The following is a 24,154-nucleotide window of genomic DNA, read 5'->3' as shown; positions in this document are numbered from 1 at the left end:
CCATCATAATGTGCTTGCCTCCCTTTTTGTGGCTCATTATTTTTTGTGCTATTACCTAGCTTGTTTATACCCAAGAAGGGGGTTTAGAACATAGGATGAGTGCAGGTGCATTCCAAAGTTGTAGTTAAGAGATGCCTCCAGGGATGAGAACACTCAAGTATTGCCTGTCTGCAGTCAAACCCACCAAGAACAAAACCACTTTATGATCTGGAACTTAGGGGTTTATCACACTTGGGAAAGCAGAGACAAGAGTGTGTGGGTGATAACTTGGAGTGGGAAAAAATTGATGTCAAGGACTTCGAAATGGCATCTGTTTTTACCCAGGCCAATTACATGTATAATGAATAACTGATGAACCCTTACTAATTTCAAGCAAATAATCTACAGTTTGCTCTTGGGAAAAGGGCCTACTAGTGCAGGTAACTTCCTATGACAAGCCAATTTCTGGATCTCTACACTCTTCCAATATAAATAAACACATTCTTTGTCTCCACACTACTTTAAATTACTGAAGGGACATAAGAGATGGAAGCATTTAGGGAAAAAAAGTCATTTCATGCACAGCTATCCATTCTTTGGGGTTCCCGTGATATGTGTTAGGGACAAAAGCATTCTTTCTCTTCCATCACCCATAATCAGTGCTCCCATCTGGCGGCCTGGCACTGATGCCTTTGTCTCAGTGCCAGTGCAATACTGGGGTGATTTGTGGGACGCTGGCTCTGAAGTAGGTACAATTTTGTTCCGGAGAAATAACTACTGATTTCATGTATGTTCTATGAGAACCGTGGCCATGAAAGGAGAATAGGGGGGGCTTTTCCTGAGCAGTTCCTAGAAATTAGAAATTGCTCTTGACTTTGTGCCCACTTACCCTTTCCCAGTAGTTGCACAGCGACTCCCCTCTGGTCTAGTGCTTATCACTTGCCAGCGAGCAGCAGCCCCAGGGATTGGAAACACCCACTTAGCAGTCTGCCAGGGCTGGAGGTCAGCATGTGAGCACACAATGGTCTCTGCCCTCCAGGCCAAGGTGCACAGACAGCTGGAGTGTTAGGGCACTTTGCCTCACTCTCCAGATCAGCTTAGAAACGCGATCTCCCTCCTCTTAGTCAAACAGATGGTTGTGGGCGATGCGGAGCCCTGAACTGCTGAAAGAGCTGCTTCTATTCTTCCCCTCCCCCTAAAATCACATACCCCACTTACTCTCATTACAGCATCTGAGACCACCAAGCTCCACAGGTAACAGCTACTCCCGGTCCGGGCTCCTTCCCCCTTTTTGGCTTCTGCAAACTAACTGACAGAGCCCCTAGTGTGGCAGTTTAAAACCCCAAGAAAAAAACTGCAAAGGCTCTCAAGGAAAGTGAACACTTCAGCCACCCTTTTATCTCCTATCTTCTTCCTCAAGCCCAGAGCCTGCAAAAGGAGAACTGTAGACATCAGAGCCTGTAACTCTGATTTTTCCCACCCTCCCTGGAAGACATTCAGGTGGGGATGCTTTGAGGTGAGGGGAGGCCCACTGGCGAACCCCTAAGGGGATGACCTTATCTGTCAGGGCTCCTGGGGTCTCTCCTTATCCTTGAGCTGGGCTGCCCCCAAAGCAGGACTTTACCTGGTATGTAGTCTTAGCTTTAGAAATAGGCCCACACCCACCCACCCCACTCAGCCACAGCCCTACAGTGCAGCTAGTGTGGGGCCAGTGACATGTCTCTGTCACTGCTAGGGGACACTAGTAGTGTCACTGTAGAACAGTTTCTGGGGTCCTGGGAGAAGGATATGCAAGGCATATACCTTGGAAAAGAATGCATTCTGGTGCCTGCTACTAGGGCTATATACAATTTATTCCGGTGCTGGGAGGCAGAAGGGAGTGAGGGGGCCAGTCTGGACTATTTCTTGGCAGACCTCATGATGAGACTGTTGCAGGGGGACCGAGGGGACTGGGCTGGGGCCAAGGGAAGAAGGCTGCCATCGCTGTCAGCTGGCAAACCTAAGAGGAAAGGTGGGGTCCGGTCTGTGCTCCATTCCTGTTCCCCACCTGTCTCCACTCTTTTCTCCCTTTTCCCTGGCTCTGCCAGACTGTCTCTCTGGGCGCCCGCCTCCCCACCCACCCCTGGAGGGTGGGGCTTGGCTGCACCCACGTGTGGCGGAGTTATATGCTCCTAGCGGGCAGAGGAGCTGGGGAGTGTGGAACCAGCTGGCTCAGGAAGAAAAGCGGCACCATGGCCAGCAAGAAAGTCTGCATTGTCGGCTCCGGCAACTGGTAAGTGGCTCTGTCAAGAAGTATGGAGAGGAAGGGGGATCCCCCAAGGGGGCAGGGGCCTAAGTGGACAGGAGGCAGACAGTGGGTAGGAAATACCCTGTGGTTCCTCTTCCATCCCTGGTGCTGTCTTCTGTGCCTACCCCCATAGGACAGATGGTGCCCAAACCTCTCCTGGCCCCTGCCTGTCCCCGCACCTGTTTGCCACAGGAAAGGAGCCTCCAGAGTGCTCCCTGCTTGAAAAGCTGCTTGGGTTTGGGGTGGGAGTGACAAGGAAGGTGGCTAGTAAATAATCGTGTGGGCTGCTGTGATGTGCTGAGGTGGAACACTGCCCCCTCCTCTGCCACCATTCCTTTCTCACGCCTCCACTCCTCCACTTTCTGTGCTTCCCGTCCCACCAGGGGCTCAGCGATCGCCAAGATTGTGGGTGGCAATGCAGCCCAGCTGGCACGCTTTGACCCACGGGTGACCATGTGGGTGTTTGAGGAAGACATCGGGGGCAGAAAGCTGACAGAGATCATCAACACACAGCATGAAAATGTCAAATACCTGCCAGGGCACAAGCTTCCCCCCAACGTGGTGAGCCCCAACACCTGCAAGGAAGAGAGGGAAGTGGAGGGGTGCCCCCTGCTGAGGTGGGGGCCATTTCAGGTGCCACCTGGCCTTGGGAAGTGTCTCAGGAGGGCTGCTGCAGGCACAGGGCACTTCTATGCACAGCCCCCAAAATGGTCCCCTGGGAGCTTTCTGGAACTGAGAACTTGAATGTGTTCCTCCCCATCCCCACCCCCACCCCCCACTCTATGGGCTCCCAGGCTTTTCAGAGAAAACAAGGAAGTTGTTTTCTGTGGTAACCAAAGACAGGTTCTCCAGCTCCCAGACCTGGGGTTCAGGTAGTGTCTGCCTCAGGCTCTAATCTTGTTACTTATTCACTGGGTTATAGCAGACTTGGACACTAACCCTTGGACTTAGAATCTTTGGTCAAATCTATGTGGCTCACTCCCCACAGCAGAGAAAATAGCAGGAAGACTGGTGCTCTTCCCAGCCAGAGGCCCTAAAGAGCAGGGTGATGAAATTACTTGGCCTCTTCCTCCTGCCAAACTCAGCCCTCCTTTGGCTTCTAACTGTCCCCCAGCCAAAGGCTAGGAGGGTACTGGGAGGAGGTTTCCAGGAGTCAAGAACCCATGGAAGCTGGAGCTGAGAGGGAATGAAGGCTAGGGGGAAGGAATAGAGTCTTATTTCTCCAAGTTCAGCCCTTCCAGGTTCAATGCTCAAAATGGCCTTCCTTTCCCCTACAAGCAAGCTTCACTCTTTGGCTTTTAGATCTGAATGGGGTTGGTTAGAAGTCTATTGGGCCCATGAGCACTGATCACCCCACAGGTGGCTGTCCCAGATGTGGTCCAGGCTGCAGTGGATGCTGACATCCTGATCTTTGTGGTGCCCCATCAGTTCATCAGCAAGATCTGTGATCAGCTCAAGGGCCATCTGAAGGCAAACGCCACTGGGATATCTCTTATTAAGGTGCCAGGGATGCCAGGTGGATGGGAATGTAGCTAACTGTTGTGGGACTCAGAGCAGGTGAAGTGGGGAGAACAGAAAGTGGCAGAAGTGGGTCAAGAATTTTCTGGAAAGAGTAAAGGAGTTGGCTTTGGGGAGGCTTGAGAAAGTCAGGTGCTGGGGACTGGTGGGAAGGGGAGGTTCATTGAGGAGTAGACAAGACTGGTTTAGAGGAAGATGTCTTGGGGCATTTAGGTGGTGTACAACAGATGCCTGGGGACAAGAGGAGTGGGCTGGTTTGAGAAATGTGAAAGAGAAGTTGGTTTGTAGCAGTGGCTGAGATGGCAGCTGGTTTGGGGAACTCGGGAGTGGGATGTTTAGGAATGTGGAGGAGATACATTGACTTGGAGAGGTAGGTTGACTTGAGGGTATGTGAGAGGAGAGTTTTCAGATAGATTCATTTTCATATGCCAACTACCCTACTTACAGCAAGCTTTGGCTTGGATGGAATGGGGCAGGACCTTTGGGACAGCAGATTTGGAAAGGGCGGGATTTCTAGGTGGGAAGCTCCCAGGTGGGCATAAAGGGCACCTGGCCTGAGCTCCGTCCTGTGCCCAGGGTGTAGATGAGGGCCCCAATGGGCTGAAGCTCATCTCTGAAGTGATCGGGGAGCGGCTCGGCATCCCCATGAGTGTGCTGATGGGGGCCAACATTGCCAGCGAGGTGGCTGATGAGAAGTTCTGTGAGACAACTATTGGTGAGAGCCCCTCCACAGCCCACGCACATCCTGCAGCTCCACTTATATCCCCTCCTCACACTCTTCCTCCCCTGAGTCCACTTAGTCATCTTCTCCCCATAAGGCAGGCAAAGGAAGAAGACCCTCTGGTCTCCCCAAGTATCGGAGGTGAGGGAGGATTGGGACACCCCCAGGGAAAAGGCTGCAGGTCCTGCTTAGGGCACATGTATGAAAAGGAATCAAGAGTTCCCCTTTCAAGCTTTGCTTCTCCCCACTTTAGGCTGCAAGGACAACGCCCAGGGACAGCTTCTGAAAGAACTGATGCAGACACCTAATTTCCGCATCACAGTGGTGCAAGAGGTGGACACAGTAGAGATCTGTGGGGCCTTAAAGGTGAGAGGGGTGTAGAGGCACTAGGGGGTAGGGAGAAGGTCCTGCAAGAGGGTCTGGCTGAGCTATACAAGGTTGCTGGTACTCGAGACTCTCACTCACAGGAAGTTGCTTCCGTTTCCCACCAGATGCCATACACACAGGAAGAACTGCAAAAGCAAAGTCAAGGACATTTAGGCTTGCTGATTATTCACCATCAGACTCTGGACCCACTTCTTCCTTTCACCCTATAGCCTCTTGTAGAACATCCCTACCCCTGGCTCCAGGGGGTGGTCCAGAGGGGAGAAGAGATGCCCTGGGAGAGCACCCAAGGCTAATGGGAGACAAGATGTCCAGAATCCCCAGAGAGACCGATGGCTAGAACTGTGGATCCTAGACTGAGCTGTGGATATCAGGGATAGTCATGAATGGGAGGGCCAGCTGGACAGAAGATTGGTTTTCAGGAAATGTCCTCAAGGACGGAGTATGGAGCAGATTTGGGGAGCCAGTTAAGCATAAGTCCATGCTAAAAGGAGGGAGTACAGCAAAGGGGAAAACCAAGAGGTGGAAATAGTTGTGGAGCCACCCACTATACTTCACTTAATTTTAGTGGACATATCATGGCTGATGGAAGCAGCATGAGGCAGGTGGTAAGGGCTGCAAGCAGGGTTTGCAGGAAGGGATCCTTTGTCACCTGTGACCTCCATTCCCCAAAGAATGTAGTGGCCGTGGGGGCTGGCTTCTGCGATGGGCTGGGCTTCGGCGACAACACCAAGGCAGCGGTGATCCGGCTGGGGCTTATGGAGATGATCGCCTTTGCCAAAATCTTCTGTAAGGGTCCTGTGTCCCCTGCCACCTTCTTGGAGAGCTGCGGTGTTGCTGACCTCATCACTACCTGCTACGGAGGGCGGAACCGAAAGGTGGCTGAGGCCTTTGCCCGGACAGGAAAGGTGAGCCATGAGGAGAATGGAGAAGGGAGGGTGAGCCCTACAGGTACCAAGGTAGAGGAATCTGGCTTGAGGTATCTCTTGAGCACAAACATTAAACTTGGTATGAACATTTCTAGCCTTTCTTTCCTCCTAAGACCTTCTACCTCTCCTCTGAGCCCCAGACTCTCCACCTCACACTGACAGTTCTCCTCTCCCATTTCCATCCACCTGTCCTGTTTTCTTCACAGTCCATTGAGCAACTGGAGAAAGAGATGCTGAATGGGCAGAAGCTGCAGGGGCCCCAGACAGCCCGGGAGCTGCACAGCATCCTCCAACAAAAGGGCCTGGTGGATAAGTAAGTGTCCACCACAGCCCCACTGGGAACCACAGCCCCAGTGGTGGAGGGAACCACAACCAGAAGTACTCTCCCCCTTTTTCATCTTCCTGAACCCTCTTCAATCTGTGAAGTGGACACAGAGAGAAATGTTATCTTATGTTAACAGATACAGAGACCAGAGATTGGAGAGAGTCTGGTATGCTCTCTGCCCCAGAGCTAGTTCATGGTTTTGAACTCCTTGCAGTCTAGTGTTTTTTATACCACATTGCTTCAACCCTCTGCATAGCCTCCCTCAATCCTTTCCTCCTCCTCTGCCAGGGGACCTGGAGCTCTGAGGCAGCAAGAATAAGCTCACCTGATTGTCCCACTTCTATGTCTTGCACCCTCAGTCTAAACTGCTCCCAGAAGCCAACCCTCTGTCTCTGATTGCTGTCCTGGGTACTGAGGTGTGAGAACAGTCTCTACTTCAAGGTGCCGCTTTATGCGAAGCACAAAGACAGAGGAGGTGATGAGCAGATCAGAGCAGAGCTCTGGTGGTCTGAAAAAGAATACTGGAATAAGAGAGTATAAAACAGGTTCAGAAGATTAGCTCATGGCTGGTCAGGATAAAGCCTCCTGGTAAAGGAAGCAGCCTGGGCAAGAGGATAAGAAGGAAATTGTCATTTATTTGAGCACCTTCATAGAATACATAATCATTTCACTACTTTGTTACATTGGCCCCATTTTACAGTTGATGATACTGAGGCTCACAGAGGTCAAGTGGCTTGCCCACTTGGAAAAAAAGCAATTCCAGGGAATGCCGGCAAGTTCAATATGATAGAAAGCAAGGCAATTAAAAACCTGACCCTAAAACCCAGAGCTAGGAAGTTCAAATTCTCAGCGACCGGAAACTGAGAACCAGAGTCTACCTGAACTCAAAGGTGGGAGAATAGGAGAGTGGAGTGTTAGGTGGGGATAGGGAACAGGGGATAGAGGACATATGAAAAGTCTAAGTTGGTCTCTCCTTTCCCATTCTAGGTTCCCTCTGTTCATGGCTGTGTACAGGGTATGCTACGAGAGCCAGCCAGTGGGTGAATTCATCCGCTGCCTGCAGAATCATCCAGAACATATGTGAGCAGCGCTATGGCCCAGGCCAGGCAGTTTCTTTACCCCGGCGGAGACAGGCAGAAGCTTGGGTACCTGGCACCAGGATCTCTGGGTCTCCCCACAGAGCAGCCTCTTCTCAGCTCTTCCCTGGAGGACAGGGGGCTGTGGGGCCCTACGACCTGTCTGGAAATCCTAAACCACGAAGCAGCCTGCAGCCTCTTGCCACATCTCACCAGGAATCGAGATGCCTGTCCCTCTCCAAACATGGGGCTTTCTCCCTGTCCTCTGGGAAGCCCCCGTGCTGTCTGCTTTGGGCATGTGTGGTGGGGTGGAGGGTGGAGGGGTAGCGAGGTAAGGCAAGGCAATGGCTACCCACTGCTGCATCACATAGAACAGGAATCCTGTTCCCAAGCCCGGCTGAGTGGCTAAAGAATTATCTCAGCTACAAGAGGGATGAGACAAGGCCTGTCAGGGAGGGGTTTGAGATTTTGAGCTGACATACGGACTCCTTTGCTCTGTCTGACCTCTGCCAGGCCCCACACAGCATCAATGGATCTCAGTGTTTGTTAACAAAATACAAAGATCTCAACCCCCTTCTAGCTTCTCCTAGCAACATCTGCGTCCTCAGAAACCTCTGGTCATTCCCCTTCCCCTCCCCCAGGCTGCCCTGGCACCACAGTTACTGCCATGCTGGCATTTCTGGCCCTGGGGCTTGTCATTCTCCCCATGGACTTCCCGGTTCCTAATTCTTTGCCAGCTCCTCCCCACTGTGTGTGACCTTTGCAAGCCTTCCCTCTCCCTCCCCACCAGCACCCTCTTTGGGGAGCAGGAACTTAATCTGCTGACAGAGCTACACCTTTTCATAGCAGGCTCAGATCACTCTGCTCCCTGTGACCTTCGTATCTGCCTTGCCCCTCTTCACAGGAGCTCTAGTGGCAGGGGAGGTTTCGGCTGGGTCCCTCCTCCTGCTGTCTCCCCAGAACATCCTTGGCTCCACCCCCTTTCCTTCTCCCAAACCCTGTACATATTTCTCAGCTGCCTCCAGAGCGGCCAGGGCAGCTAACAAGCACCTGTATCTAGAAGCCAGGGGGCTAGAGAGTGTCCCAAAGGCTGAGCAGGCGTAGGGAAGGGTGAGCAGATCCCCATGTTGCTGGGTCCTGATGTTCCAAGGCCAGCTCTCTGTCATCTGCCTTCTCACAAGGTATATATGAGTACCCCCAAGAGCTAGGAGACTGAAGGAAGAGGAAAAACAATTAAAACCACCCTATCCCTTAGGGCAGAGATTTTTAAACTTTTTCATTTCACAGCACACATAAACTAATTACTAAAATTCTGTAGCACACACAAAATATATTTTTTACCAAGCTGACAAAAAAAAAAATAGATACAATTTTCATTCATTCACACTGGACAGCTCTTGTTGTGTTGGCTGTTGTCATTTTTTTTTTTTTTAATTTGACAATTTAAGAGAAAAGAATGCCCGACTAAAGAGTCAGGTATTGCATGTTATAAACATTCTTGCAGCACATCACACACCGGCTCAAAACTGCTGCCCTAGGGTAAGGGAAGAACAGAAAGGGGAGGAGGGAGAGGAGTGTGCTTTGCCTGGCTTAGCTCCAGGATGGGATGGCAGTGGGGAATGTCACAGGTCAGCAGCCTAGCTAGGCTCCTGGCTATAAATAGGCTCTGAGCGCCTGAGAAACTCCTTCGGGTAGAGGAAAGGGTCTCAGCTTCCCGAGTGGCAGCACCTGGCACACTATGGCCCTGGCCAGCATGTTAACTCTCGCTTATTCCCGGCCTGGTAACCAAGGGAGGCAGGCTCCTCTCAGCTTCTAGCCGTTGAGAACTCTCTTTCCAGTGAAGGGCAGGGCTGCCTGAATCAGGTAGCAGGAGTGAGGCACACAGTCCCCCCAGATCTGGCTGGACCCAGTCAGGGGCACTGACTGAATATAGGAGGTCAAAGTGGGGGCAGGAAGCCAGCTTTCTTCCCTCACCAGCAGCTGCGATCTTGTTAGATAGTCAAACATATCTTGTGTTTACCTACTGTTTGTTGCTCACTCCACAGTTAACTGAATCGAAGGTCTTCGAATCAGGCCTATTTATCTACCCAATAAAGCGTGGTTTTACCAGAAACGAGTTGGGGAAGAGTGCATCAGTGCATGTGGCAGTTCACAAGCTGTGGTGTAGCACTGCATGTATATATTTTCATTCATACCACAGGAAAAAAAGAAAACCTTCGACAATCCCAGACATTCCCTACCCCTAGCTGTGGTGCCCACGCAGTTGTCCTCCCCGAAATGGCAACCCCCTTCCATCCCCTTCCCAGCGCTTCTTTGAGGCTTCATCACGCCGCCTGCAAGCGGAGACGTCACACAGGGACAGAAACATCCCTCGTGCCCACTCCGTGGCCACGGCCAGAGTTGCCGCCTCCTCGGCGGTTGAGACCTCGCGGTGCGGGTCGGTTCTTCTTACCTGAGCTTGGCCGAAGCCTGGCCACGGGGAAGAGGGCATCTCCAGGCTCTAGGGGGCGCGCGGTCCACCTCCAGGGGGCTGACCCTGAGAGAATTTACCTAGCTACTCGAGTCGTCACTGCGTCGTAGACTGGGGATTGGCTGGCTGACTGACTTGGCAAGAAAGATAGTCTTTCTCCTCGTGACTGAGTATCCTTAAAGTTCCGGTTGAGTCTCCTAAGACCCTCTCTCAATGGAGAATGACTACAACTCCCAGAATTCAACAGGCCTCTAGGAAAGGGAGGCTCGTCTGTTGCTGTGTAGTAAGGGTGATTGGCCCGGAAGCCGGAAGTTCAAGGACGGCATCCCACTGGACCTGTGGCTAGCGTCACTCCCGCCTCAGTGGGTGGAGTTATGCTGTGTCCCGCGCGCGGTGCGCTCTCTGGCATTGGAAGCCGAATCCTAGAGGGTGAACTGGGCGGGTGGGAGGGAGAAAGGGTGGCTTTCCTCACCAATAGCGCCTCAGTGTCTAGGGTTGTTCCTGGCCCCAACCCTCACGTGTCAGGCCCTGGTTGCTGTGTTGGGCTGCGCAGACTGTGTTGGCGAGACGCTGCCTGCGGAGTCCTCAGTTGGACCGCGGGAAGCTGCAGGATTCAGGTACACCGTCTGCTGGGGCGAGCTGAGGCGCGCCTGTTTGGGCCGGCCTTTGCTCACCGCATCTTCCCATGCCCCGGGCTTCAGGCTTGCGTGCCCTTGAAGTCACCGGTGTGTCTGCGACGCGGACCCAAGCCGCGGTTTGCACTGCTTCTAACCCAACAAACTCCTTGCAGCTACCTACCGGGCGTCTTGGCCCTCCACGCTCTGACGCTAGTAGCTGTGACTTTGGGGAGGGTCAGAGTTCATGGGCCTGCTGGAGCCCTGGCTAAGAATTTGCTTTTTACTTAATGTCTCTTCCAGTTCAGTTCACTGAATTAACTTTTATCCTCGGCTTACACGTCACCTGGTCACCTATTCCCATTCAGTGATCCCACCTGACCAGTCTTCATGGCACATAACTTTGCGGTAGTGGTTTCCAATTACCATTCTGGCCCAACACACCTGAAAGATACAGCACACCTCCATCAGTGGCAATGAATTGAACCACAAGTGAATTTCAGCCAGGAAGAGGGATGTAGTAAAATCAAAAAGCCCCCCAGAAGTTTTTGGAATTTCCTACCTGCTTTCTTTCCCTAATTATTTTGCTTTAAAAAAAAAAACAACATTTATTTATTTTTAGAGAAATGGGGAGGGAGAATGAGAGAGAAACATCAGTGGTTGCCTCTCTCACACTCCCAGCTGGGGACCCGGCTGATAACCCAGGTATATGCCCTACTGGGAATTGAACCAGCAACCTTTTGGTCCATGGGCTTGCACTCAAATCCACTGAGCCACACCAGCCAGGGCTACTGTGTTTCTTCAAACTGACATTCCCCTTAGCCACTCTCTCTGGTGTTATCCTCTGCCTTCGTGTCACTTGTTACCTCCATCTGTCTTTCCCAAGATCTATCCAGATTTTTGCATATCCGTCTACCTGCTAGACATCACCTGATGTTGTGTTGAGCATCTTAATTTTAAGATGTCCAAAACCCATCTCATTTTCTTGACTCACACTGTTGCCACCATCCTAGTGCACACACCTGTCTCTTCTTGTTTCTGATTTCTATTAACTGTTCCAATCCACAAAGTTTCCTAACTTGGAAGTATTTTCAGCTTTGCCCTAATCCATTCAGTTAATAAAACTCATTTGAACTTTTGCGTCTGTCTTCTTTTCCACAGCCCTGCCTTAGCTCAGGTTCTGAAGAGTTTTTGTTAATTTGAAAATAGAAAGGTTGGATTAGGCAAGAGAAGGAAGTGCATTCTAAACACCAAATTACGTCTATTAATAAGCCTTAGGTCACTATTCTAGCTAAGCTGTACCATCCTGTTTCTTGCCTACTGCATGCTTCCAGCCTTCTTCCTTCTGCCCCTTGAAGAAGCGGCCCTATAACTGGTTAGCATCTGGCCAGGGTAAGGAGGGATATGAGGGGAAAGAAGAAGTGAGGGGGAGGTTGAAGGTCTGCAGGTCTCTTTGCTGGGAGCTTGTTTACTACATTAATGTCCTGCCCTGCCTGCCCTGCGTGTGAGTCTTCTTCACTGTCTCACAGCTTGGGGTCCTTTCAAAGCTCAGGTAATGTCAACATAACCCTTTGTCATCTTGAGTCCATGCCATTTGTTTTCCTTCCTCTGACCTTATTTAAAGTCATTTGGAATTATAATTCAAGGAAGCTATGGCTCGGCTCAGCTCTGTGTGGTTCCACTTTCAAAAACTGGCTCCAAGGGAATGTTCACCCATAGAACTCACTTGGAGAAGCACTATTATGTCTCACCCTACTCCTGACCCCCTAAGACATTATACCTGAACTTTTCTTCTCCCAAATTCTTGACTTTTAAGTAACGTATTCACACTAATTTCAGTTCCCTCAACAGAGAGGAGTCTAAGAACACACTCATAGTCCCAAATTGAGGAATGTTTTTTTAGGATGAGAGATTGCCATGCCAGACTTTCTCTTGTTTTCGGGCTCAGAATATCCAGGGAACAGTTAAATTTGAAGTAATTTTTCTCATGCAAACATGAGTCAGAAATTTTGGGGAGGCTCAGTAAGTTTCTTTTTAGCCCTTGGGATAGGTACTTGGTGTTGTGTTTGGAATTTAGAATTAATGCTGTAGAAGGGTAAGTACAACTGAAATAATATAAATGTACTATTGGCACTATTTCAGGTATATATTGGCTTAAACAGATGCTTGAGGGTTAACCTGGGAATCTGACCACCATGAATAAGATTGTTTTTATGGGAAAATAAATTGGATATTGCCTAGAAGGTTCCCATTTGATTCTCCTACATAGGATAATTTACTGCTAATATTTAATCCCTAGCTACCTCCATTAATTGTCTGCTAGCCAGAAAAACTGATACGTGTTTAAAGTAATGTTCCAATTAACATTTCTTGGTGGTTCATACCAGTCACTTTTTTCCACAGACATGGAGGGCCAGGTGTTAGCTGTCATGTCATTCAGATATTTGCACCTGTAGTTCCAGCTATGTGTCTGTATCTCCTATGCAGATTTGCCGTTTTGAATCTTAGAGCTCCTAAACATTGTCTTCCACTATACGAATGTGCTTACGTGTACGGGCCATCCAGAATAGAGGAGACAGACTAAGCAGAATGCAAAAGTTATGGAATGGCTATAAACAGGGAAATGGGCTGGGCACATGAGGGCTATCCTGGTGTCTAAATCCAGTCTGTCTTTGTAGGGGACAACATGCCAACTGCCAAGCAGCTAGCTGACATTGGCTACAAGACCTTCTCTACCTCCATGATGCTCCTCACTGTGTATGGGGGCTACCTCTGCAGTGTCCGAGCCTACCGCTATTTCCAGCGGCGCAGCTCCCAGCGCCAGGCCGCAGAAGAACAGAAGACCTCAGGAGACCTGTAGAACCTAGGGGGCTTTGTTTCTTGTCCGGAGAGACCTGAGGCATGTTGTGGAAAGAGCTCACCTACAATCTTATCTAAAGTCAAGAGAACCAGGACCCTGGGTTTTCAAACCCTGCTGGGAATAAGTGCCCATGTTTTCTCTGGAACTGTCAGTTTGGGGACGCTGTCATATCATAACAGGAATTGGGGGAGGGTGAGGCACACCTACACACATTAAATATTTTGCCATGTCTCTCTGTGTTTTGGTGTTTTTGTTTACTTAAATAGGGTATGAACCACGGGGGCAGGGGGGCGGCGATTAACTACCAGTTTTCCATTCACAGACTGGATTTCCAAATCTTGAGCTCTCGGAACCCATGAAGTGGAGGATATACAGTTTTAAAAGTAGTATTACCTTTCATGATCTCAAAAACAAGACTCCCTGCAGCTGTATAAATCCCCTGAAAAGACTAAGGACCAGAGCGCTTCTGGTCAGTAACTAACCCTGGACTAATTACTGTATCCAGGTAATGCAGTACTCTAGCCAGCATGGCCACACATGCATCTTTTAGTCAAGGAAGGCAGAGGCCTTTGTTTAACAGCACTCTCAAAACTACCAAGTGGAGGAAGCACAGTTCCCAAAAGGAAGGGTTCTTGAGCAGCCTATAGAAATGCAGTTCCTTAATGCATAAGGCATTAATGCAGTTCAATGAGCTCCTTAAGCTCATTGGGTGTAGTATTAGCATAAGGTCAGTTTCTCACTGTACCACTATATGGGAAATTTACCTGGAGGTCTTACTAGAGTTGTGAAGAGGATGTGAAAGAAAACAGTGTATTCAAGGTAGGATCCAGCTATGAAGAGAATTATTGTTGCCACCATTCCATTTTGAGCTTTAACGTTGCTAGTTCATGTCATTCTTTGTGATCACCCCAAGTATCAACTTCCTTGGATACCTGTCCTCTCATGCTCTATGTGCATACTGCTCTGACCTTTGTCCCCCTACTCCTAAACTTTTCACCTGAAAGCCCTCTTCCATTAAAACAACAAAAACAAACAAACAAACAAAACAACCAGCTTTCTGCTATCCTTAACCCTTTTACTCCCATTCTTCCTTGGTATGTTAACCAGGACTCTACTGCCTCCTCTGCTTTCTCACATGTATGGTTAGGATCACTTCTTTGAGCTCTCCCTGGTGCCACTTTGAAGTATAAAGTCAGTCCTTTTTGAGGAGCTTATATTCTCAATCACACTATTCTAGAACTTGGAAACTTCCAGGTGTTTGATTCCTATTTTATTCCAATCTGTCAGCTGCTATTGGCTTAAACTGCTTCAATGTGCAGCCTGTGCCCATACCTTATGTAGTAACAACTCCCATGTAGTCTCTGCCTCCATCCTTCTCAACCTCAGTCCTTGCTCCATTAGTTACCTCTCTAGCTCACCCTCTTCTCAGTATATAATCTTGCTTAAGGCTCTCACCCACCTACCAAAACAAACTACTCAGAATTATTTAAGGAGAAGCCTCACATGATAGCACTTCTTGGGACTTGAAGTTCTTCCACTTCTGCGACTCCATTGAAATTCCTGGTTGACATCTCCTCCGTTGTGCCACGTTCACTGAAGATTTCAGTCCCCCCTTTATTTCCTGAGGCAATGAAGCTCTAGTGTGGCCCCAGGAAGGGACCACTATCTTGTTCCTTTCTGCCACTTAGATTTTTCCTCCTGATTTCCTCTGCCCACTTTAAACACTAATGTGTTGCAGTTTTGTTCTTGGCCTATTGCGCGTATTCTGTATGTTCTCAATCTAGGTACTTAATGGTTCTAACATTCCAGAATGTAGTTAAGTGCTCAGTGTTGGTATCCTGGCTCCACCATTATAGCTCTATCGCAATAGGCCAATTATTAACTCTTTTAACTCCTCAGTTTACCTTTGTCAAATGGGGATAAAAAACTAATTCCTCATTTAAAAGGTTAATTTGAAGATTAATTATTTCATATTAACTACTTAATACTCTGGCACATGATAAGCAGTAAATAAATGTCAGCTATTAATTCCTGCTGCTGACCTCCAAGCCTGTATCTTCCAGGTTGACTTTTGAGTTTCAAATATATCCAGTTGCTTGATATATCCACTTGAATATCCTATAGTCCTCTCTAACTTGATATGTCTACCACTAACAGCATTTCTTCCCATCTCCAGGTCCTACTCATGTTTTTTCCCCATTTTAATGACACTATCATCCAAGTCAGAAATATGGGAGAATTATTAGATTATTCCCTGTACCCTACTCCCAACCAAGTAATTGTCATATTAATTTTTACCATTTAAACATCCATTTAACCAGTTCTACCCTTATAATTTCTTGCTTATACTTTTGCAGAAGGCTCTTAGTGGTCTTGGTTCGCATCGTGACCACGTCAAATTGATTCGCCACATTTCCATCAGACACATCTATATGGAATAAATTCAATGACGGCATCACTGTGCTTTTGATCGCCTCTGAAGTTCAACCATAGACAGTAGGTTAAGAATCCCTGATCTGTAGGGTCAAGTCCAGATTCCTCTGTATGGCATATGAGGGGCGTAAGATCTGACCTACCTTATGTTCCTACCTCATCCTTTGTTCTAGTAATATAAATCTGCTGACTGGTTGCATGCTGTTTCTTGTTTTCACTCCCATTTGTGCTTTCTGAATAGAACATCCTCTTTATCCACTTATCTATCCTTTCTTTTTCCTAAAGGGTTTCTCTGACTCTTCACCTTCCATGCTGGGCCAAGTATCTGTAGAAGATACCACTTTTCCTATATGTATATATATATAAAAAAAAATCTTTAGAAGCACAAGTAGCTAAGACAATTTTGAAAGGAACAAAGAAGGTGGGTTGGGCCTACCAGATATCAAGACATGGTAGAAAGCTAATAGTAATCTAAATGTTGGGGTAGTAGTGCAGGCATAGATAAACCAGTGGCATAGAATAATAAACAGGTCAATGTGTATGTTAGAAATTGAGTATGATAGATGACATATCACAAATTCATGGTGAAAGTCATTACCAAATGTGGTTATCCATACTCTATGTTATGTATATGTGTGTGATCATGAAACTATAAAAAGTATGTTTTAAAAATGGACTGAAAGGACACACCAAACTTACAATAGTAGTTGTTATATTGGGGGTGAAGTGAGGTAGAGTAGGGCAGAGGTTAAAGGGGTCTTAAATGAAAACTTTCCTCTCCTCACAACCTTTCTGATACCAAATGTGTGAGTTTTTCCAGCACCAAACAATTCGTCACCTCTGGATACCAACTGAGTATTCTCTAATTCAATTCTGCCACCAACTACTCCGGTTTAGTGCAGACACCACAAGTTAAGGGTTCAGTTCCACAAAACTGCCCCCCATTTTCAGATGCCTATCACAAGTAGTGGGTCCGCAGTTTACCCATACTTCTGCCTGACTTGTCTACAAATAAGGACCTACAGCCATCTCCATAGGTTTTATAATTTGCTATAATGGCTCACAGAACTGAACTCTGGGAAACACTTCATTTACTCTTACTGGTTTCTTATAAAGGATACCACTCAGGAACAGCCAAATGGAGATATGCACAGGGCAAGGTATAGGGCAGCAGCCTATCAGCACCCCAATGTATTCAATCCAGGAGCTTTATGAACTCCATTGTTTGGGGTTTTTATGGAGGTTCCATTACATAAGAATAACTGATTAAATCATTGGTTGCTGGTGATAAACTCAATCCCTCACCCCTCTCCCTTCCCTGGAGGTCAGGTGGGGCTGAAAATCCTAACCTTCAAATCATGCCTTGGTCTGGTTTCTCTGGCAACCAGCTCCCATCCTGAAACTATCTAGTGGCTCACCAATAGTCACCTCATTAGCATACACACACAAAAAGAAAACATCATTCTGGAGGTTGCAAGGGTCTTAGAAGCTCTTTGAAAAAACCTGGGGTGAAGACCAAATGTCAGCAGAATTTGAGTAAAGCAAGTTACCCTCTGTAATATGAATGGGCCTCATCCAATCAGTTGAAGGCCTTAACAGCAAAGACTGAGAGTTCCCAACAACGGAATTATGCATCAAAACTGTAACCTAGAAACCCTGCCTGTGCTTTGGCCTGCAGATCTTGGACTGCAACATCAACTCTAACCCAAACTTCTAGCCTGCTACCTGCTCTACAAATTTCAGACTTGCCAGTTCCTACAATTGTGTGAGCCAATTCCTTAAAATAAATCAGTCTCATACTTGCTTTCTCTAATCTGTTGGTTATGTTTCTCTGGAGAACTCTGACTAATATAGCAGATAACGCCAGCATGTATCTGTCTGTCCAGTCTTGTTTTCTGGCCTATGTTCCAGTTAACTCCTACCTCCAGTTGTCTAGAACAGTCATTTTCACTTGGAGCATCTACAATCATTTCAAATACAGCTCAAGCAGTTGTTTAGTATTTACTGAGCATGAGCTATATTTAGTAAGGAAGAATGATATATTTGCTGTCAAAATAAATATAATAAAGTTCTTCAGTTATTACACTAAATATCAATAATCTGAATTTTCTCATTAAAAGATAAAGACCAGTAATAGATTGTGCTAAAAAAAAAACCCCAAGTCATGTGTAGTTTCTAATAAACATCAAATAAATCACCCTCAAACAGCAGAGCCATGATGCTACCAAAAAGTTTAGAATTGTTTCTCAATTACTTTCTAGAGCAACCATTTGAGTGAAGGCAGATTCCAAATCTGCTATTTTTTTTGTAGGCCTAAGGCTGTGGCTAAACTCTTGGTGAGCCTGCCCTAGGAGAGACCTTACTGAACTAGAAGAAAAATGCATGTAGATGACTGAGGTGAAGGTGGTACAGATAACCTTACTATGTGTCCTTACTACATAGTGGCCTATGCCAACTCAGGCCTATTTTTTTTTATTTTTTATTTTTTTATGAAGCCATTTCCTGTACCTAAGGTCAAGTTCCAAGTCCTAAGGTAGCCTTTTCCATGACTGCCTTTACCAGACTAATTTTGCTGCGTTAAACATTTGGAAGCTCCCACAATCTACCATCTAAAATTTAATTCTTTAGCTCTGCCTGGTGTGGTTCTGTGGATTGAGCACTGGCCTGTGAACTGCAAGGTCGTCAGTGTGATACTCGGTCTGGGCACGTAGCTGGGTTGCAGGCCAGGTCCCCAGTTGGGGGAATGCAAGAGGCAACCCACAGATGTTTCTCTCCCTCTCTTTCTCCCTCCTTTCCCCTCTATCTAAAAAATAAATAAAATTTAAAAAGAGCAACAACTAAAATTTAATTCTTCAGCATGATGGTCAAAGTTCTTTATAATTTGGCGCCAGACTACCTTCTTATTCTCATCTCCTGCCACTCTGATACAACCCCAACAGATCACAGTTCCCTGAAAATTCCACATACTTGTTTTAATATTAAAACATTGAAATGATTAATTATTCCAAACATATTGAAGGGCACCAAAAATAGACCCATCTTACATCCTCCCTCCCTAAAGATAAACACTATCCATTCTTCAGTAGCTATATGTTTCTGTACTATTGCCATAAAAGTACCCTTAATCTTATTTCAGGGTTAAAAAGTTAATATTAATTGCATCAACTGAGACTTTTTTTTGCCACTTGCCTTTTTCACTCAACATATTTTTGATATTTGTCCATTGTGCTGGTTAATTTTGTATTCACTGGGCCACGGAGTGCCCAGGTAGTGGTTAAACAGTATTTCTGGAGCATCTGTGAGGGTATTTTCAGATGAGGTTAACATTTGAATCTGTAGACTGATGTGGTTGGGCCTCATCCAATCCACTGATAGCCTGAATAGGACTAAAAGTGGAATACGAGAGAATTCTTTCTCTCCACGTGACTGTCTTGGAGCTGGGATATTGTCTTCTCCTGCCTTCAGGCTTGGATTGGAACTGTGTATGTAGCCCTCCTGGGTCTCCAACTTGCTGACGGCAGATGCTGTGGTTTCCTAGCCTCCATCACCATGCGATCCAGTTCCTTAAAATAGATCTTTAAAAAATTTATATGTTTTAACTATTTACTTATGTACATATATAGCCTATTGGTTCAGGCTAATACATACATATTGACAGGAAAACTTGGTTCATTTTAATTGCTGTACAATCCTCTTGAATGTGGGGATTAGGGGTGATGACCTCCCAGTTGAAAATTCACATATAATTTTTTACTCCCCCAAAACTTAACTACAGTTGTCCATGAGGGACTTGTTCTGGGACCCTCTCACTCCTCACAGATACCAAAATCCATGGATGCTCAAGTCTTAAATAAAATGATGCAGAAACAGTGCATGCAGTCAGGCTTCTGCAACTGAGGATTGAAAATATATTTTTTTCTTTTTTAAGATTTTATTTATTGGTAACTTGGCATGCAAAGTATTTTATTTTTAAACTTCTAAATTTGAAGACAAGACAGCCAAGGTTAAATAATATGGTTTTCCAAAGCTGAACGTGCTCACTTGGAGCTCAATTTTAATGCTTGCAGTACGAAGACAACTTTCTAAAACTCCCAGGCAGGAACACTACTGTTTTGATGATCTGTGATTAGGTGAACTGATCAATCTCAGTTAGCAATATCCTTTTCTTTCCTGTTCAAAAGGGTTTTAAAAATTCTAAAACAGATGCATTTTTCTAGTCTGACACTAACAATTTCATTCCAAATGTCTCCTGAGAGGCATATACCAGATACAGGAATCCATCTTTATCCGTCTCACTTTCATACACTTCCAAAATTGGTGTGGATACGCTCACCACGCCCATTCACTAATTGGAAGAAGGCTTGATTACTGTTGAGCTGCAAGCGCCTTCTAATTATCTTGATTACATGTTGACATGGCCAGGTACAAGAAACTTGGTTTTACCCAGGAAAGGAAGCTGCTTCTCACCTTTAGAAGATAATAGAATGTATCATTCTATTATGACCGGGATTTTGGTCAGATGCTACTCTGGGGTAAGTCGGACATCTATTCTTTGTTGGAAGGTGCGTGGCTGCTTGATGGTCTTCTCTTACTGCAGGGCTCCAGGGGCTTGGAGGGGGCGGTGAGGCTGAGGGTCCTGGCAGCTTCAGGTGGGAGCCAGACTTTATTTTTAAAGAAGGGAAAGAAGGGAGAGAAACACTGATGTGTGAGAGAAACACGGTCGGTTGCCTCTCGAATACACCCAGACTGGGACCGAAGCTGCAACCCAGGCATGTGCCCTAACTGGAATGGAACCGGTGACCTTTCACTAGGCAGGACGTGCCCAACCAACTGGGCCACATGGGTCGGAGCTGAAAATACAATTTTTGACCTGTGGTTCATTGAATCCATGGACTCAAAACCTTGGGGTATGAAGGGCTAGCTGTATATTTGTTGAGAAAAATATGCGTATATGTCCTGGCCTGTGTGGTTGAGTTGGCTGGGCATAGTCCTGCAAAGCCTAAGGTCCTGGGTTGGATTTTCAGCCAGGGCACCTGCCTGGGTTGTGGGTTGTCCCTGTTCGTGCCCGTTTGAGAGGCAATTGATCCATGTTTCTCTCTCACATCAATGTTTCTCTCTTTTCTCCTTCCCTTCCCCTCTCTCTAAATATAAAATCTTAAGAAATACATGCATGTAAGTGGACCCACACAGTTCAAACCTGTGTTGTGCAAGGGTTACTATATATTCCAATTGTATGAATAAATCAATTTATTCCATTCCTCTAGTCAAAGGTCAATGAGTTATTTCCACTTTCCCCCTCTTATATATAGCAATGAAATAGTATTCTTTTGTTTTCTTGGGCCCATGTGCTACTTTCTCCAAAAGAGGAATTATTTAGCTTTACTAGCTGCTGCCTTTCCAAAGCAGTGGTGTCAATCTCAGTAGCAACACTGCCACATTCTGTTGGTAGAATCGATTCATTTTAACTTACATCATTGATTCCCAGTAAGGTTGAGCATGTCTTTATTGATTTATTTCCCATTTGTCTATTTATCCTCTAGGAACTGCCTATTCATATTCTTTGCTTCCTGTACCCTCTCCTTTTTTCTTGGCATTGGGTTGTCTGTTATTTCTGTAATGAGATGTATGTTGGATACTAGTATTGGGTTATATGCGTTGAAGTTTTGTCTGAGACAATCTTTCGGAGCTCTTACGGGGTGGGGTGGTGGTGACGGTGCAAGAACCCCGTTGTCTGCATTATCACGTACATGTCTTTCAGAGCAGCCCCATGGGAAACTGACCCGAGGCCAGTTTTCATGCAAGTCCTTACCTGGGAATGGAGTGTGAGTTGAGGTGCTTCCCAGGCCACACAGGAAGTGTACCATTTAGGTTCTCAGATGCACATGAAGTGTGGGCCCAGAATTTGAGAAAATTCTCAAGAATCTCCTGACCCCACAAACCCAAGCATTCAAACTTTTTTGCTTTCTCCTTTTGCCAACTGGGTGAATTTTTTCATTTCCTCCCTTCCACTAAGGCTGTTGCTCTTTCAGGGTCCCATCCCTAACTGGGGGTCTCAGTTCCAGCTTCCTGCACGGCCGCAGTTTTGCCTCCTGTGGCGAGCGTGAAAACCCAAGTCCCTCAGTTCTATGTCCATTATCCCTCCAGTAATTGCATCAGTCTGCCTTTTGCTCTAGCTTTCAATTTCTTTCTTTGTGGCTTCAACCTTTTCTTGGAATCTCAGCAATGCATTAAAAAACAAACTTTATCCACCATTTCTAGATATTTGCCTCAGGTTATTTTAGTATGCATTAAGCCAAAAAACTGTCACATAGTCTCACATCTCTACTAAGCATGACACCCTTCCATTCCTGTTTTCCAGGCAAAACTCTATTCATCTTTAAGGGCCTGGGGCCACTTTCAGGTTTTCTCCTACCTTGCTGAGAATAACTTAGGGTAGTTCTTGTAACATTGTAGTATTACTTTTCCTTACTGGGGTATGGGCTCTTTGAGGGTAGAAACCAGATCTTGTTCATTTTTGCACCCCCAGCTTTTGCCATAGTTTCTATCCTAAAATAGGCCCTTAATGTTTTATTGAACTGAAAATATCTCCCTGCATGGACACTGGACTTAAAAGTTTTAAGAACTTGGTTTAAAATCAGCATACTCTCACCCATCAACTAAACTCATTTTTAGGATTGTGATAATGTGAAAGTTCATGATACGTGATGAGCAACCTAAATTTTTTTTTACAATTAAATGTGTTGTGGTAACATTGCTTAGTAACATTTTATGTCTCAAGTATGCAATTCTATAATATATCATCTATACATTGCACTGTGTGCTCACTACTGTTTATTTTTTAAATAACTCCTGAAACTCAGTTTCCTCATTGTGGCAGATTGAATTTTTCCAAGATGAACACAACTGTCTACCATTCCACTTGCTCTTCTGCAATTACCTTGCCACTTCATCAAGAGGTAGAGCCAATCTCACAGTCCTCTTGAATCTAGATGGTCCCTGTGACTACTTCGATTAATGTAATACCGTGGAAGTGACATGTGCTAGTTCTAGATGGCCCTTAAATGACTTAGCAACTTCTGCTTCCTGCCTCGTGGAACACAGCCACGTGTGCAAAGCCCAAGACACGGAGAGATCACGTACAGGTACCTTAGTTGACTGTTGCAACTGAATTCCTACCAAATGGCCAGCACTAACTTCTAGCCAGGCTAGTAAATCATCTTAGACATCCAGGTCAGTTGAGTCTTCAAATGACTATATTCCCAGCTGCCATCTGACTGCAACCACATGACATATCTCCAGCTGAGCTCATCCAACCAACCAAATCATGAGAAATAAATTGTTCTTTTAAGCCACTATTTCAGGGTGGTTAGTTATATAGTAGTAGATAACCATAATACGCATTTTTGGAATGGGTATAATCCTACCTTTACAAAGTGTTCTTAAGTTCACTTTTTCATGTATGTGGAATCATTTAAGCAGTAAAACACTACACAGACAATAGGTTGGGTTTTTTTTCCCAATAAATAATAAAGCCAAAACTCTTTTATACTTAATAGAGGAGAGGCCATACCTTGCCTCTCTTACAAATATTCCCAGTTCTCTGAGAGGGATGATGTGAGTCTGCATCTAACCTGCTGTCCACAAATTTGTATCCTTCCTATCAGGCATGAAAACATCTCAGGCCATCTATAAGATAGCTTTATGACCATCTTACTGCCCCAATAACGCTATTATCTCCTGGTATTCAAACCCTCTAGCACTCTCTTTCTCACCTCTTATTTATATACAGTTCCTTCTCAGAACAAGACCCTGTTCCCGTAATTGACCCTGACCTCAATTCACTCATTCAAGCCCAACTTTAACCAGTCTCTGCTTCTGACTCTAGTTAAATGTTTCTTCAATATATATTCTTCCTCATTATGAAGTCTTGGGAAGTGGTATCGTGGTTAAGATTAGAGACACTGGGTCAGGCCATGTAGCTTAGGTGGTTAGAGCACTGTCCCAATTCCCCAAGGTCGTGGGTTCCATCTCCAGTCAGGGCACATACAAGAAGCAACCAATGAATACATGAATAAATGGAACAACAAAGTGACGTTTTTCTCTTTCTCTAAAAATCTATTAAAAAAAAAAAAAAAAGAATAGAGACACGGGTTTGACTCTTTGCTGTTTGACCTTAGGCAAGTTAACCTCTTTTTGCTTCATTTTTTATCATATATGAAGTGCTTTATACAGTGCCTGGCATATAATAAAAAGCTATGTGTTAGCTATTATTATACCACTTGGTTGCATCTTTTGTTAGCTTAGATTAACTGGGCCTATAACCCTGGCTGAATTTGCACAGCAACTGTTTCAGAAGGCAAAACACATACCTGATTTTCAAAACATTTCATTCATATTTTATAATTACTATTTAACAATATGGCAAGTTGAGGACCTAAGTGTAAGACCTTAGTCTTTTAGTCCTACTGATTAATTCTAACTAAATATGTAAGATTTTTCAGAACTTAATTTTCCCATGCCCCAGAGTAAGCCTTTTAAAAATCCAGCCACTCAGAAAG

The 24,154-nt window shown here is 45.9% G+C and overlaps 2 protein-coding genes and 1 pseudogene across 3 annotated transcripts; 2 read left to right on the top strand and 1 right to left on the bottom strand.

Moving 5' to 3' along the window:
• Positions 1-2,119: 2,119 nt before the first annotated feature.
• GPD1 (glycerol-3-phosphate dehydrogenase 1) lies at positions 2,120-9,332 on the top strand. 2 transcript variants are annotated; one of them, XM_054591130.1, is made up of 8 exons: positions 2,120-2,251; positions 2,650-2,827; positions 3,626-3,766; positions 4,361-4,499; positions 4,759-4,871; positions 5,564-5,797; positions 6,025-6,131; positions 7,131-9,332. In XM_054591130.1, exons 1-8 carry the CDS (start codon positions 2,145-2,147, stop codon positions 7,225-7,227), a joined length of 1,116 nt encoding a protein of 371 aa, XP_054447105.1. In that variant the 5' UTR covers positions 2,120-2,144; the 3' UTR covers positions 7,228-9,332. The 2 variants fall into 2 exon arrangements, with proteins under 2 accessions (XP_054447105.1, XP_054447106.1); XM_054591131.1 differs by having other exon boundaries at positions 2,132-2,251; positions 5,684-5,797.
• An 839-nt stretch (positions 9,333-10,171) lies between these two features.
• Positions 10,172-13,388, top strand: LOC129084652 (cytochrome c oxidase assembly protein COX14). Its single transcript, XM_054590844.1, has 2 exons — positions 10,172-10,306; positions 12,982-13,388. The coding sequence occupies exon 2, from the start codon at positions 12,990-12,992 to the stop codon at positions 13,161-13,163; it is 174 nt and encodes a 57-aa protein (XP_054446819.1). The 5' UTR covers positions 10,172-10,306; positions 12,982-12,989; the 3' UTR covers positions 13,164-13,388.
• A 6,421-nt stretch (positions 13,389-19,809) lies between these two features.
• LOC129085100 (microtubule-associated proteins 1A/1B light chain 3B-like) lies at positions 19,810-21,190 on the bottom strand (annotated as a pseudogene).
• Between the last annotated feature and the right edge of the window lie 2,964 nt (positions 21,191-24,154).

This window comes from Pteronotus mesoamericanus, unplaced genomic scaffold, assembly GCF_021234165.1.
Source record: "Pteronotus mesoamericanus isolate MK-2021 breed Mesoamerican mustached bat unplaced genomic scaffold, CSHL_Meso_final scaffold_21, whole genome shotgun sequence".
Lineage (NCBI taxonomy): Eukaryota > Metazoa > Chordata > Mammalia > Chiroptera > Mormoopidae > Pteronotus > Pteronotus mesoamericanus.
This window is presented reverse-complemented; position numbering and strand designations above follow the sequence as displayed.

Bases quoted from the DNA above. Each gene is read 5' to 3' on its own strand.
- LOC129084652 (XM_054590844.1), top strand. From the start codon at position 12,990: ATGCCAACTGCCAAGCAGCTAGCTGACATTGGCTACAAGACCTTCTCT.
- GPD1 (XM_054591130.1), top strand. From the start codon at position 2,145: ATGCTCCTAGCGGGCAGAGGAGCTGGGGAGTGTGGAACCAGCTGGCTC. The intron at 3,767-4,360 runs GTGCCAGGGATG...TCCTGTGCCCAG, and splicing joins CTGGGATATCTCTTATTAAG to GGTGTAGATGAGGGCCCCAA. The intron at 4,500-4,758 runs GTGAGAGCCCCT...TCCCCACTTTAG, and splicing joins GTTCTGTGAGACAACTATTG to GCTGCAAGGACAACGCCCAG.